At 36.7% G+C, this 16,501-nt stretch overlaps 1 protein-coding gene across 1 annotated transcript; it reads right to left on the bottom strand.

Annotated features, from left to right (window-relative positions):
* Positions 1-222: 222 nt before the first annotated feature.
* On the bottom strand, positions 223-1,953 carry LOC114874765 (methyltransferase-like protein 7A). Its single transcript, XM_029184364.2, has 3 exons — positions 1,412-1,953; positions 728-987; positions 223-639 (listed from the first exon to the last, which is right to left on the bottom strand). The coding sequence occupies exons 1-3, from the start codon at positions 1,686-1,688 to the stop codon at positions 379-381; spliced, it is 798 nt and encodes a 265-aa protein (XP_029040197.1). The 5' UTR covers positions 1,689-1,953; the 3' UTR covers positions 223-378.
* Between the last annotated feature and the right edge of the window lie 14,548 nt (positions 1,954-16,501).

Below are 16,501 nucleotides of genomic sequence, written 5' to 3'. Positions count from 1 at the left end.
CCAGAACAATCCTCTAACACGGATTCTCTATGGTAAATATAGTAGATCCCTGTGTAACCCGGATTTTTCTATAAATACAGTAGATATACAGCATAAATTTTTCTCTATCAGGATTAAGTAGACCCTTATACAGGGTTCTGTAGTATATGCTAGGTATTTTATTATTAATTTTATATGGACAAAATAGTATGTAACATACTATGCATAGTAATACATAATAAATTATATGACTCTTTTAGTTTTATTTTAGATAGCAATATAAAAAATACATAACAAAAATTACAATTTGTTCATGTACAAAAATTTAACGAAGCTAATGAAGTTTTTTATCATGTTTAATAATAAATTGTATAAACATAAAACTACCTTAGTTTTTAATTAACGAACTGCAACGCCTAGCACGTGTTGCCTTGAAAGTGCTAAATGAAAAGATTGAGATACATAACCGTCAAGTGTAAATGTAGCGCTTATAACGTGATCAAATCCAGCATTTTTAATATGCGTGATAGGATCAATATCTAAATGACAGCCGCCAAAAAATGACGGCCATATTCTTGTTTGCGATAATATCTTTTGTAAATATCGTATGAAAGTTCCTTCGTTTGCAGGAACGTGTTCTATGAACAAATATTGACCACCCTGAAATAAATGATGATTTATGATCCGGATATATATTTGATTATATCAATATACAGTTTAATAATATTCAAAATGATCATTATGTTACCGGTGCCAGTACTCTGCGAATCTCTTGAAGCGTTGATTGTATCGATGTCACCGAACATAATGATCTTATTGTTACAACTACATCTACATATCCTGTAGGAACATCTTTCAAGGAGCTACCATCGCCAATAATTACACGTTCAATGATAATATGTGAAAATTGCCAAGAACGATTTCCTTTTATTAGATATTCAGCCAATCTCACATTTCGGTCAACGCCAATCAGATGAGTATTATCTGGGTAAAACTGTATATTTTCACCTGTAACGTTTGTATTCAGTATACAGGGTACCCATTAAGTTTGGGCAGCCCTTTAATTCCTAATATATTGAAAATTTGTTTATATGAAAATGGCATGGTGAAAGAGAGAACATTCTTTTTATATTATTATTTAACAAAATGATTATAATGTACAGTGTATATATAGAGCAGTTATAGTATAACTGAAGAGTTAGCACGTTCAGGCCCAGGTGGGTAAATCTACTCATACCGTATCAGTGGAACAGATCAATGTTGCGACATTCATGGACAATGTGACTTTTGATTATGGTAATTACAGTTAAAAATTCAATCATATTGAAAATACCAATGGCAGGGTGTATCATAAGTCAAGGGGTTAATTTTAACCGAACTCAGGCTCGAACGTATTAAAAACCCCTGAACGAATGCTACATGCAATGCGCACCTGTTTTAACACCAATCTCTAACAGGCGGATACAGTTCATAGATCTCAATACATTATCACTTGAAACAATATGTTGCAGTGATTTAAATAGATGTTTCTTGTAAGACGTTGCTAATTCTGAGCATTCAACTTCGAAGCCAGTCAGATAAGCCTTGTAAATCGTTCTCTGTAAATCGGACCATTTTCGTGATATCCAAATTGTCAATAGAACGAGAAGAACCGAAGACAATCCATAACTTGTTATTATATCACGTATCCACAAATCGCTGTTACTCATTTTTTATTATTATATTAAGAACACTTCACTGGAATAATACACTTCCAAGTTTTGTTTTTATTATTATTTAAATTCTCTTCAGGAACTAGAGCAGTGCTTTTTGCGCCATGTGTATTTTATATTTTGACGGAAATATTTTATATCTCATTATTTTTGTAACAACTATGACCTTTAATGCAAAATTTTTATAGAAGTGTCGTACGTATTTTTAATACACACGCACGCGTTCAAAAGTCGACTGTTTAGTGAAACGGAATAAATACTGTTTGCTAATCATGAGTGATAAGATAAGTATTATAATGTCCACATTTTCTACAGACGTAACATTTCTTATTATACAAATAAATGTGAAAATCACTCGCAAACCTTCCATAATTAAAAAAGAAAAAACTATTATCATTTAAAATTCAAATTTTTCTCAGACATTATACGCAATGTCTATAAATATTATAATAAATAAAGGATATGTTTAAAGTTTCACGATTCGTCTGGCAGAAAGAGAGGAAAAACAATAGTCAGACGTTTTCGAAATGCGCGAAAGAGGTCCGAAGTTAACAAAAGGGGGCAACAGCCAGCGGGCAAAAAGAAAAACGCTCGAAACGAACATATCGGTCCAAGGGGTGTATGATTCTTTGTCACTCGAGTTTTAAGAGTGACCACAAACAAAACGGGTTCGATCAATTTAGTCTCTCAAGCGAGTGCGTGCATTCGTTCGCCTCTTTTCCCTCGCACTCTAGCAAATACGTACACGTATCATGGATGGTATACACGCATAGATCCACGAGTTTCGCATGTACGAAACTCGAAATTCGTTCGATTCAGAAGCATTTCGTTAGCTCCGGAGAGGCGTTTTGTTGTTAGCATTGGGGCGGAGAGGAGGCCGACCGTTTTCGTAATGGCTCGTTGATTCGAAAAAAAAAAGAGTCATACATACGTCCTTCCTCGTTCATTCCTTTTTATTATTTCTCGTTACGCATTTGTCCGACTGTTCGAACTGGAACGTTCTACTTTTAAAACACTGTTGGACGATATTAAGAAAAATTGGACCTTTAATCCATTTTTCTAATTAATTTTCTTACCGTAAAATTAAAATTTATTTTTTGATGTCAAAAACATATTTTTATTAATTTACTAGAATTCATGTGAAAAAAAATGTCAGTGGAAGTAATTTGCATATTTATTATAGATTATGTATTGGAATTAAATATGAAATTTTATATAAATATAGTTTTGTTTATACAATTTGTTTTATAATTCAGAAATATAAAAAATATAATTCAAAACTAGAATTTTATATAGAACAGCAGATCTCCCCTAATAGCAGGCAACCCAATATACACGCGCGAAAATTAGTATAAGGGGCCTTTCTTAGAAGAAGAAACCTTCCACCATTTTACAAGAATCTAGGGGAAACTTAGGAAAACCTTTTCTTTAGAATTTCAAAAACCTACCGTGGATTTTGAAAATTTCCCCCAGCTCGAAAGAATGTTTAAGTTGTAAGATACGCGATCGTACAAGTGCGTAGAGTAAAAAAGAAAAAAATAGCAACGCCAGCATTTACATACTTTTCAGTCTGAAAAGATCAAACAGATAGGTGGGTGGTTTGCTTCGTGCTCACCAATAAACTGGCGGGGTGCTTGAAGAATTGTTCACGCGGTTGTACGTGTCCAACTTAAATTTGCTGACGTGCCTTCGGGCATTCTTGAATGACAGAAAATCAGGGTGAGGGGAACAAAGAAGACGATAAGTTAAATTTGTTGTCCATTGGGCCCGGATTCACTTTTATTCTGGGGCTAACTAGGATTTTATTTTGGGTCAGGTACCACAGAAATTTTGCAAATTTAGAATTTATGGCTTCTGAGATTTTGGTAACTTGGAATTTAGAATTTTCGACTTCTAAGATTTTAGTAATTTGGAATTTAGAATTCTGAAATTTTGTAAATTGAGAATTTCAGAATTTTGGAATGTCACAAATATTGAAATGGTAGGGGAATCAGTTCCTATTTTTGGGGGTCCAGCCCCCCTAGTCCCTACCAACTTATACCAATAATTTCGAATACATTTTAAATTATTTCCTTGTTCTAATATTAAACATTTTCTTTCAGGGAATGGTGTAAACGTGGAAGCGACCCAAGTAGTCTTCCTTCGTGCAATAAACCCCAATATATATAAGCAAGTACTTATCGAACGATGAAGGGAATCGACTTCAGCGAAACACGACACTGTGAGGTATACAAGACGTACTCGAGAAGAAACTCTTTTTTTCAAGTGTCGCCACGGCAGCGAAGTCTACGGCATTGTCTCCATTGTTGGCGAATCGTAATCAATATTTTCACAATATGGCGCCATTGTGCTTAGCACGAGCGAGGTGCAAGGGTTCTTGGTACACTCTGCGAAGCTTTTATCCCTTGGCACCGACGCGGATCATTGTTTTAAGAAGTAACGTAAAATAAAGTATCACCAAGCGACGCGTCCTCTATATTCATCGTATCCACGGTCTCTGATGAATATCAAGGTATTTAACATCATCTATTTTCATATGCGAGTAGATAAATGATTTTGATAAAATTGAGCTTGGAAAATTTTTCAATAAATTTTACGTAACTACAATTAATCAAAATAATTTTCAAATGCATTGACAGTACTTATAAATTAGTAGAATTACAGTTGGGAAATTTGAATGGTGAAAGAAGACAGGGTCTGCTAGAGAAGAAGAAAATGGTGTCCTCGTGCTGGCATGCTGCCTTAACCTCGGAAATAAGTACTCCTCGTAAATCACCAGTACGGTCCATTACTTTCTTGCTTCATCTCGAGTTTCCTTCATGTATTGTAATCGTTTACGACTTGTTTGACGAGTCTAGTTAATATATTTATTAGTTTATGGCGAGGTACCGGTACATTTGTTTGTAGCGCGTGTTAAAGCAGTAAAGTACCACGCGACACCCCATTGCATGAAATATGACTCCGGAAGAGATACCTTGACGAGAAAATTACTTCATTTTACCATCGGAGGTCATTTTCTCTAGTTAATTACTCTTTTCGATCTTTATTTATCATAGAACTTTAATCTCTTGCTATATTTTCACTCTTTATATTGTCTGTTGATCGAGTGCTCCTTTACATATACTTTCGTACACGTTAGTACGCTTCTCTGTCAACAGGAAAGGCATGGAAGGGGCTCTATTTATATTGCCAATTCCAAGAATTTTGCGCTCTTAACTGAAATTATAGCGAGAGTTTAGTGTACAAAGAAGAAGGGAATTTTTGTTAAGAAAATATGTGTATTTATTAGGAACATAAGGGCTGTAGGAATAGAAATCCTTTCCTCGAAAAATCGGTGTCTGGCAAAGAGTGTCGGCAGGAGTTTGTGCTTTGCCGAAGGCTTTTGTCGGCACTGTGTGTAGTTCGATCGTGGGCGGAGCGTCGCGGTGCGCGGCGTCGTGTGTGAAGCAGAAAGTGTCAATGGATGGTATTGTTGGCACGCCGATGCGTGGCGGGAAATAATAAATGGCCGTGCTGCCATGTTCCAGTTCGGTAAAAACCTACGATATCGGGGCAACACCCTCTTTTTTCCTGCACGCTGTTAATGCGCAAAATCTTTGCACCGTTCTGTACCTCCCTTCTTTCCTGTCGGCCAACCTACAGACACCTCTGCTCCATCAAAATGAAATCTATTCAGCTCAATGGATTTTGTAAAAACTTAATACCGTGGCTACATTTCTGACATAGGATACCCTTTCAACTATACTAAATGCTTCTTACCCGTTGGTTCTCTTGCTTTATAGTAATATCAAAGGGTATACTACAAGACATCTGATCGTCAATGCTAAAAGATCCGTTCACGCAATATCGCGTGCTCAGTAGATAATACTTCGACGCAGTGGCACACAGCGACAGACCGATTTTTTGGACTTGGCACCCAAAGAGATAAATTGGAAAAATTCCAATGCAAACATGGTTCAAGGATTAATTTACAAATTTTACAAAAAAAAAAATGGAGGAGTAATTTAAGAAAAGATCAAATGAAAGATGCAACCAGAGAGCAGGGATGGTACTGTCGCTCGGAAAACGGCGGGTGGTCGAACAGCACGGTTGTAAATTACTGATGTTCATTGCGTCACGGTTAAACTTACGGATCTATGGAAGACATCCTGAAAAAGGAAGACTGCCGCGTGGAGGCAACTCAGTTTCCTGCCGATCCCTTTCGGACGTTTCAGAACAATGGAACGCTGGATCAATAGTTATTCCGTAAACGGCAAAGTCGCATCTCTTTTTTCTTCCACCTCTCGAATGTTCCACGTTCGAACTGTTACAGATTTTGAATGGTACCCGTGACAATACTGATTATGCAGTGTCGTAAAACACTAATGCCCTATCATGACTGGGACCTTCTGCTGAGAAATTTCGTCACAGAAAATTCTGACCTTCCACGAATTGTAACATCTTCTCGATTGTACAGCAGGGAGCAAAATAGACTTCTTCAAAGAAAAATGGCACTCGTCGTATTGAAAAAATAGATTTACATCTCAGCATGCGGAATAAGGAATAAATCCAATTGGAAAGGGTAGCTATTTTTCATCCTGTTTTCCATGGTGCATTTTCGTACCTGGAAAAACACCGAATGGTAATCGTAGCAGCATCGCCGCCGCGGATTCCGGCTATACAGTATAGGCATTATCTTGGTCGTTAGTTTTGCTAGGAGCATCTGGATCTGGTATAAAAGCCGACCACCACAAACAAAAGGTCTCACAAATCGACAGCTCCGCCCCCAAAAAGAAAGAAGTCAGGGGCCTGCACCGACAATACCCTGGCATGTTTTTCAACATTTAGTCATCATGACTTTTCGTCGGCCCTTTCGACCGAAATCTCCGCGTCGAATTGGAAACTAGATAATTCAATTAGAGAACAGCTGCCTATACATCTATACGCGCAGGTAGAAGCCATCTAGGGATTATACCTATGGGGAGAGACCCGTCGAGAGACGCGAAAAAAGAACCCTCGGCCACCCTCGTAATTTGCTTGAAACTCTTGATATCTATATTTGCAACTCGATCTTACATTTCTTTCGTTGTTTATCGTCATGAAGAAAGATCAGTCTTATCCAGTACAGCAACTAAGGGGAGAGGGTTGGAAGAATCGATTGGCCCCTATTAAGAAATTGAAAATCTTTTACAAAAGCAACATTTACTTGTTTAAATAAAAAGATTTCACTAATAATGTTACTTGAATCGTACAAAGGAACCCAGATGCTGAAGAAGCCGACACTTTAAGAGAGCGATTATGCACGCAATAAACAGATTATCGTCGATGGTGATTCCTGCAGTGAGCATCGAATTTTCCTGAATACTCGGCCGGATCAACCGGGCACCGGAAGACACGAGGTAAAATCTGCCGGAGGAAAGGTTTCCTCGAGGACAGTCACGGTGAATTTTTGAAATTAGTTGCATCTGGTGCTGCTTTTCTTTTCGAGACACTGCGTCGACTAAGTATATGAAACAGACACTCGCTTTCCTTCTTTGATGCATTCTGAGAAGCGAGTCAGCCTCTGTGTGCCATAACGTTTAAACCTCGACGTCTCTGAACGCGATAGCGCGTGAACGGATATTTGGCATCGACTATCGTATGAAAATTCGATAATGTAAGAAGATGTCGAAAATGAATTTATAGCAGCTTGAATCGGGATCGAACGTTTGAGAACGAATAGGGATCACCGACGGTGATGATTCGAGCAGAGAAATTTTTGAAGGAGAAATAATTTGGATTTATCGAAGGATGCTTTTGGCAGAGGGGGAGAGGTTGCCAGGTGTGAAACCGACGTGCCCTAACCTAATGGAGCCACAAATCAATGGTGCGATGGGCCATCATTACTTTTGCTAACACAACGTGTTTACCACACAGAAACCGACCAGGAAAGCTTTCCCGCCACCACCAAGGGCAAACACTGATCCACCTCTCATCCTTTACGCTCAATCGCTCGTATTGTAATCCGCCATGTACCGCGTGTGCAGGAGAAAAATCATTTGCCTCATTCTGTTTGCTCCTTCATGCTAATCGAACGAGACTAAAGCTGACCCCTGTCTTTTGTACATCTATCTATCCCCAGCTACTTTCCAACAGTACAATACATCAGACAGCGAAGTGAACAAATTTCGCCATTGCATTTAGGTTGTTTTCCATTTCATTCTTGATTAGGTACATTTACTATATGGTACGTTAGGAAATTTTTCAATAATCTCATCTTTTGATGAATCCAGGGCTCTCAAATTTTCAGGAACAGCACCGTTATTTGAATATTTTATACAGTGATTTTTATGTAGATAAGTAGTATAGTATTTCATAATAATTTTATGCAATGGTTTTGTATCAGAGTTTTGGCCAATAGTTATGTCAATGTAAAAATGATCGAAATGTTTCAGGAGGTAGATGAATACAATTGGATACATTTTTCCAGCCATGTTATTCATAGCGAGGAAGCTTGCGGATCTTTGAACAAGCCACAAACAAGCAAACAAAGAGACGCGGCTCAATTGTCGCGTCAGAGTAGCGGACACAATACGGATGACAATTGCATCCAACAATAAGGTTATCCTATACTACCTCTTGGTAAATTAGTCGTTCAGAGCCCTAGAACGAATTCTAGGGGACGCGTTCACACGTCGTTCCTAGTTACCAGTACAATGGTATCAAAATGTTGTCATACGAGACCTCCTGTATCTCCCGATCGGTTTTACCTAGACTTCCTCGATGTAACTGTTTTTTCTATTCCTCTCTTTAGAAAAGAGATTTTTCTGTGGTCAATTTTCTGTGTTCTAATTCAGGCAACTTTTGTTATGCCATTTTGAAAAAATTTTCACCATTTTCGGTAAATTGTGTTAAAATGGAAGAAAGAGCAACATAACAAGGGTATTATTGATTTTAAATGGAGCATTATATGGCTATTTGCGGGGATCCTTGATATTTAAGAGTATCCGAATTAGGTGGTATTTCAACAATGTCCTTCATCTACAATGGAAAAACCTACGTAATCCTGGTTCAGGATAATCTGACTTCAATAGAATGACACGATACGAATTTTAAGTAAAAATGTACCGCTTAGGTTTCTTGTGGTTACAAAGGCACTTTTCTGACCACTTATCTAGATACTCGTTACGTCACTCCGTAACACTCTTGTAGAATATCTTAAGATCATAACAGTTTTGAATTTTAAAACTTCAAAATTTAAAAACTCCAAGATTCCAAAACTAAAAAACTTCTGGTTTTTTGTAAGCTGGTTCACCCCACGAAAATGGCCCTACTTATCCTAATGGTAACTGTATCAGAATATCAATTTCAATATTACACTAATTATTCAATAAATGCACAATATTAAAAGTATTATATAATTACATAAATCTTTCAATTCCATCTGAATATTTTCATGGATATTTTCTATGCTTAGTTCCTTGCTTAAAAGATTCAAAGCTATTCGAATCTTTTCCTTCTGATAGATATCTCTTCAGATAGGAGTTACTTTGGTTGTGCGTAACTCGATACCTAGATTACTAGAGGGTAGCAAAAGAAAGCGCAAAAGGAAAAAAATGTATGTATAGACCCGAACCAGAGCAGGGGTAGAACCGTTGTATTTGCTCAATTTACAGTTGCGTAATTTCATAATGAAGACCCAACGTTTCTTCTTCCCTTTATCTTTCTCTCTCTCTCTCTTTCGTACGATTGAATTTTCCATACCTAAAAATGTTACAATAGATTTGCCCTTTTGAGAATCTGCGAGCGAACAAACGGTCACAAAGCGTAAGTCTTGTTGGGGTACAGCCATGAAAGTGTCATGTTTCTTGGTTGTTTTTATGTAGAAGGAATAGAAAACAAATCAATAGGGGTAGTTTTTCAAAAACAACTCGTTTTTTCTTTTTGAAAATCGATAATCAAACATCAAGTTAGGCCTGCTCTCCCAATAATGTGGATTTGCCCTTTAATTATTATAAAATTTTAAGATTCTATAATTGTAAAATTCCAGAATTCCAAACTTCCAATATTTCAAAATTCCAATATCCTAAAATTCTAAAATCCTAAAATTTCAATGTTCCAAAATTCCAATATTCTAATATTTTAAAATTCCAGAATTCCAAAATTCTAGAATGCACTATTAGTGAAACTAGAGCAGCTAGTCCGGTCTATAGAAAAATCCTAGTTACGCCACTGTAAATGAGTAGAATAAGAGGGTTAATTCATGAAAGTATAGGAAATTTCAAATAAGGAACAGAGATTGTTTGTATAGTTGGCACGCAGACAGAAGCGTACCTTTCACGTTTCTCCCTGCTGTTATTGTTTTGGATTATCCGTAGCAAAACTTTATATGTTTGGAAAATTTGACGAGGTACCTTCTGCTTTCTGAACAATGAGCTATTTACTTGAACGCAGTTGAGCGTGCACATTTCAATAGCATGCTTTATTTTTCCAATACCTTATTTGAATACAAAACATGTAGGTATGTGCGCATGCACTTTTTGCATTCAAGGTGCATAAATTTTCGCGTAAGCACATAGCATAAGCAACGAGTGTAGATATTTCTGTACATTGAAATATAGCATAAAGATCCAAGGAAATCGTGTAAGAAAATGTTTAATAACGATGATCACCACGATCTCCAAGCATAGGAACATTATAGCACGTCTTAGGACATGCATAATGGCGGGTCACCGTGACTAAAAGGGCTAATCATGACAAATGCATCCGTTACTGCTTCTTCAGGGGTGCGAAAAGGCTTCAGAGCCATTTTCTACCTTGCTATACATATGCACATCTTTATTTTCACGATAGATTATATTCAGATTATATCATCCTATCATTATTACCTATCAAATGTATTTTTAATTATCAGTCATGATCAAGTGATTACTTTTGGCAATAATTCTACTAGTAAAAAATTAAATCTAAATCTAAATTTTTGCTAGGTCTTAAAAATGTTATATAAAAATTACACGTGAAACGGTTTGGGTATTGATAAATGTCAATTTTTCGATTCAGGTACACTTTAAGCAGGTAGAAAGTTGGCTAAACGAAAATTGGGGGAATCCTTTCATAAATTTATTATCGAAAAACGGTTTGACCTTCGACATGAATGGGTTACGAAATTGAACTTAAATTTAGGTTTCCAAGGGGGGCTAAAAAAAAGATGTGTAATTTCCTAGGAGCACCAGCTGGTATCGGGTGACCTGTACGTTTTCTAGGGTAGAAAAATAAATTTTCAGAAAGAAAATTCAACCGCGTAACCAGCCATCCGTTTGATTATACGTAATGATCGACATTTGATTCCAGAATAACCGTGGATAACGTTACACGTACCAGGTAGCCCAAAAACTCTCCAGCTTTTCTATCAAAAGTGATTTATAAAACTTTCCAACCGAAATAATTTCGGTGCAATTTTTCCCCTACTGAAATTCATAAAAGTTTCTTCAGTTAGTGGTATATTTTTTAATTTATACAGAAGTAAAATAACACTATTTTGCAACTTGAATATAGAAAAATAAGACTAATGGCTATAATTGAATGCAAAGAAGATAGCTGGTTCACAAATGTTTGAGGAATGGAAAGCGGTGAAATGAAAGAAAGATGGAGACATTTTTCAAGAATTCACCGTACACGGTAGCCAGGCCGAGATTTTCAAGAACAATGACCACTCTGATGATGACAAACGTCTTGTAACACGATACGCGACCATATGCCGTCAGAAACTACCCTCTAACATTAATCGCGATGCAGCGAAGCATCTGTGTATACGTGTAACCGTACAACCTTGCGGCCAATAACGAAACGAAACATCATCGAACAACAAAGGAGGCCGTGACTTGAAACCCTGCAGCTTGATACAAATGTACAGATATGCAGGTTATAGAATTACACAACCGGATCAAAGAGGGTTGGAAAGGGCATGGCTTCTTGCCGATCTATTTTAGTTTTTCTAATTTCAATATACATAGTTTTGTTCCACGTTATAATTGTACTTTTTTTTTAAATTTTACTGTCAAAGTACAGTCGTGATCAAATCAGGATGTCCTAGGAAAAATGGTAATGCCCCGAGTTCTTGTCCTTCCCCTTCATAGGGGAGAAGTGACATAGGAGTTTAGCCCTATCACTTGCATACGTATAAATTGATATTTATTTATTATTCATATTTCTCCGTTATATACTAAATTTTGCAATATTTAATAATTACAAATTATATTATTCTTTTTCTGAACTACTTTTAATATTAGTAGCGTGAAAATTAATCCTTAATTTTTTATAATTTATTAATTTCTCTACGTTCGTATATCAAGAATTAAAGAAAAATGTTTAGTGTAAAATTTGGAAAATTGAAATAATATAATCCGAGTGTTAGTCTTTAATTATAAAATGATAATGCGCGTGGTAAAATAATTAAAGTAAATATTATCGATAAAAATCAAGAGCTCGTGATGTACAGATCAATTAAGAAAATATTTTTTATTGATCACGTTTTGACAGATATCATAAGGATACGTGGAGAAGAAAGCAATTTATTAATTAGCGGCTCTGCCCGTTCACTGTCAGAATCTACTTCTTAACGACCTGATAATTACACATTTGATGCGATCAAACCGGCACGGTTGCTTTTATGGTGTAGCTGACACGTTCGTTTGAAAAAAGCCTTTCATCAGACAGCTACATCCTTCTCTTTTAGTATCACCACCTGCCCTTTTCACCAATTATTTGTATTTAGTTGTACCTTGAATTTCTGCTGCGTTGTTCTATCATTATCTCAAGTCATTTTATATACCTTTATTTGCAATGGAAAATTAAAGAAGCGCAACACAGAGTGCAATTGTTATCGAATGAAGAGAACCATTTCTATAATTATTAGAATTTCTATCCTTTTTAAAAAGAAGAATTTATTGTTGCTTCACTTCGAAAATTGACTCGCGTTTGACAAAGGTATGAGGCTCGATATATCCCTAGGGATTTTTCCTCAGATCCAGATTATAGATTTCGAATATCCGCAAAAACGAAGGAGTAGGAGGAGAACGTGTCGCGCACAAATAAGTCTCACTTTCTGAAGAAACTTAAGAATCGTGGTGGAAGGAAGCGCGTGGCACGAACGAGGATCAATACATCACTCTCGATCATTGCCAGGCTTTCTGTCTTTTCAAACGTCCACGCCGCTTTTACGGCAGAATTCGTAGCAATAGCACGATCCTGGTTTGGTCTCTTCATAATCTTGAGTTACCTATCCTTCGGGAAACTCCAACTATCCCGAAGGGAGTTCTTTTACGAATTCGATACTAACGAATTCTCCGGAGATCCACTAAATCTTCTCTGGTGACACAATTCGTTTATGGAAATCTGTTCGTTGCTTGGCAATTTCTCATATTAATAAATTGCATGCTGTTGTTAGTTTATTAGATTTCCCTTATCTTCTTCTACTTCTTCTAATATTTTAACTTGGGATTTTCCATGTTATCGTGAAAATTTTGGTAATTCGTACGACAGATGTGGAAGCATGGTAAATTCATCAATCACCAGCGTGTTACTTCGATGGACAATGCTGTCAAGGTTGTTTTGGCATTGGCACCGTAGGCGGGTTTCAAAAATGAATGGACACCCGCGAATCGGAGGTGTAACCAATCGTGTCCGCGTACGATGTCTCACGGGATAACCCATTATGTTTGTTAAGTATTCGTACGCCCATCGGGCAGATTTGCGCCCACTTCGTTAGAAGACGTTCGACGCTGATGGATCAGCGAACGTCCATCTTGTACAATGTTCAAATATATTCAAACTATTCTATCGTTAAGATATGGAAAAAGATTCTTATTTAATTATCATAGAGTACAATTTTTATTTAATTAATTGGAAAAGAACTGTAGCTTGGCCCTTTAGTTGGAATGTCTCGTTAAATTCAAAATCATTCACCTTTCACCTTTCATACCTGACCATTGAAAAGGATACCTACAAATTATTGATGTGGGTGCAAATGACGGGCGAAAGAACGATTATAATAGAATGTAAGGAGAATGAATTCAATCGAGCCACATTAAGTTGTAATTAAATTATAAGTAGCAGGTACCATGAAATGTTTGATTGTCAGCCTTATGAAAAATCACTGTCGTTTCATATAAAATTTTAATTTATTATCTATGATGTTTCACCCATAATTTGCAACCACATTCTGAATAAATATTAAATCAAGCGTATTATTTTATTAATTACTCCAATCGATATTCAATTTATGAATAAATCAATTGATAATATTATGATGTATAAATATTTAGTACGATGGTATTGAGTTGAGATGATTAAAGGGTGAATTGACTACCGTTAGGAGTGTCAAGAGGATAGCAAGATTCGACGAAACTTTCATTTATGTTTGACAAGGCCTGAGATATTATCCATGGGTATAATCCTATTAGATGACAATATTTTTAATTCCAGGCAGGATGTAACAGGATCAACGAGAGCCAGGGTAATGTTATACGGAACTTACTGCTAATCTACTTTGAGTCTCTCTCGGCGAAGGAGAACGGGACAGGGTTAACTTTTAATCTCCTTAAGTTTTAGATTTGAGAAGACGAACCATTTTGTCTTCTCCTCGAATTTGCGGGTAATACGTAATCCTCTTACAGACGTCAGGTATCAAGGAATACCTACGACGCTATGTTTCCCGCATTATTTTAACAAAAACAAAAAAAATGTCAATATTTCTGACATCGTTAAAATAATTAAGACTTGGGGTACTTGTCCTTAAGTCTTAGCACTTCTTTGCCTTATTAACCCTCGGATGACGGACCATGGAGAGAGTCCCAATTTTAATTTCATTTTTTAAATTTTGCTTTGAAATGAAAGAATTTGTATTCGTAGTTAATGATCGATTATTGCGACAATTACTCAAAAAAAAAGAAGAAAAATGATAAAAGGACAGCTTTGATCCATCCGCGCTATTAATTTTTACGTTTGTTACGCGCGTGGGTGGTCGAGCGAGTGTTCTTCAATTTTTCAACGCTGCGTTTGGTATATTAATGTTTTCTTGACACGGAAAAGCCACGAGTGAAGCTCGAAGGCGAGCATAGTTTTTAAAAAAAGGACACGAACGCTCTCTGCCTTTATACGTATACCGAGGTGTCTGTAGGGTGCTAATGACGATCGATTATCCTGTATCCTGGTGGCACTGTCTTCCTCCTTCTCTCGCCTTCTCCTTCTCCTTCTTCGTTTATGTTTGTACCGCAATCGCTCGAACCCATTTGTCGCGGACACCTATTAGGTCTTCGACTAAAGATCCTCATATTTCAGCCTATCCGATATGAAACGGACCGGCACGACGAGTTCCGTGCACAGTCAACCAGGGACAAATTGAGAAACGACCAACTTACAAACTCGTTCTTTTTCGATTAAACCTTTCGTGATCAGACTATTTTATAGAATCAGGTCTATTTTATAGAATCTTAATTACTTTCACCAACTCCTATATGTTACTCTATACAACGCAGGAAATGAAACAGAGAACGGATACGCGTGTCAGGATAATGAGACGAGGCTGTTTCAGAGTAGTTTACTTTTTAACACGTACCTCTATTGAATGTCTAGCTACAAAATGGCTGCTATGCTGAATCGAAGCATGATCATTATGGAGAAAAAGAACGAGTTAATTCTAGGTTGTCTTTCTGTCGGTTCCAAGGGTAACACCCCCTGTGTTCTCGTCTGATGAAACAAACAGAGGAAGCACTATAGTATTCTCGTCCCTTTCTCCTTTCTACAACACGTAAGAGAAATGAAAAGCGAACAAACAATTTAGATAGCGAGCACGTTTCATTCTAATTGAACGTTTCATCGGTTAAAATGGTAAAATGGAACAACTGCAAACCTTTTGTTCATTTATTACCTATCTACGATACGATGCAATAATTTATCGAAAAGGTTGTCAACTTAAATTCTTCTATCACATTTCAAATCATAGATCAGGTAAAGAATATAAGAAAAAGGTGGAAACAAAAGGGAGAAGGTACATAGGTATCTATCGTGCTGTCTCGTAAACTATCCCGCATTCAGTCGCCTGTTTCCTTTCAAACAGGAAGGAAGATACACTTTACGACATCGAGGAAGAGAAAAAAAGACTAAGTCGTATTATCCAGGATATTGCTCACATTGTTGTACCGTACTTTATGAGACAGTTTAGAACACACGAAACTTGGTCCCGATTATTTCCACCTCTTTGACTGCATTTACGTGTGTTTCTGTTTGTTGCATCACCTTGCTATCTTTTGGAGGAACGTTATTATGAGAGAAAACGAAAATTGTGGGAAATGAAAATAATACGAGATACGGAATTAAATTAAAATTGGGCCTCTCTCCATGGTCCGCTGTCCGGGGGTTAGTATGACAAAAATCGTAATCACAATAGGAAATTGTCACCTTTGATTTTCGCTTAGGTAGATAGAGCACAAAATAGAGATAAGAATGCAAATGTCGAAGGGGAAAAGACATGTGTTGTACGTACGAACACTCAAAAGTGGGATGCGCTTGCACCCTGAATAAATGTAACCGAAAACGATGTGTCTGCTTTATCAATGTATCTTTCCACTTTGAGGGATCAAATAGGATGGGGTTCGTAGCCATTTCCAACACGTCAATAGAATACTAAAGTACAAATAAAAAAGCTGGTTCAATTTTTTGTTGGTTCAATTTTTCAAACCAAAATTGAATAAATTTTCAATTTTTATTGACTTATCTATGATTCAGTGTCAATTGAAATAATGAAAGATATAATAGTAATGGTACTATCAAGTTATAAAATGGTAATTCAGTTG

This window comes from Osmia bicornis, chromosome 4 (assembly GCF_907164935.1).
Source record: "Osmia bicornis bicornis chromosome 4, iOsmBic2.1, whole genome shotgun sequence".
Taxonomy (NCBI): Eukaryota; Metazoa; Arthropoda; class Insecta; order Hymenoptera; family Megachilidae; genus Osmia; species Osmia bicornis.
Note: the sequence above shows the minus strand (reverse complement) of the source record. Positions and strands in the feature narration are given on the sequence as shown.

Bases quoted from the DNA above. Each gene is read 5' to 3' on its own strand.
- LOC114874765 (XM_029184364.2), bottom strand. From the start codon at position 1,688: ATGAGTAACAGCGATTTGTGGATACGTGATATAATAACAAGTTATGGA. The intron at 988-1,411 runs GTGCGCATTGCA...CAAACGTTACAG, and splicing joins AGAGATTGGTGTTAAAACAG to GTGAAAATATACAGTTTTAC. The intron at 640-727 runs GTAACATAATGA...CATTTATTTCAG, and splicing joins TTCGCAGAGTACTGGCACCG to GGTGGTCAATATTTGTTCAT.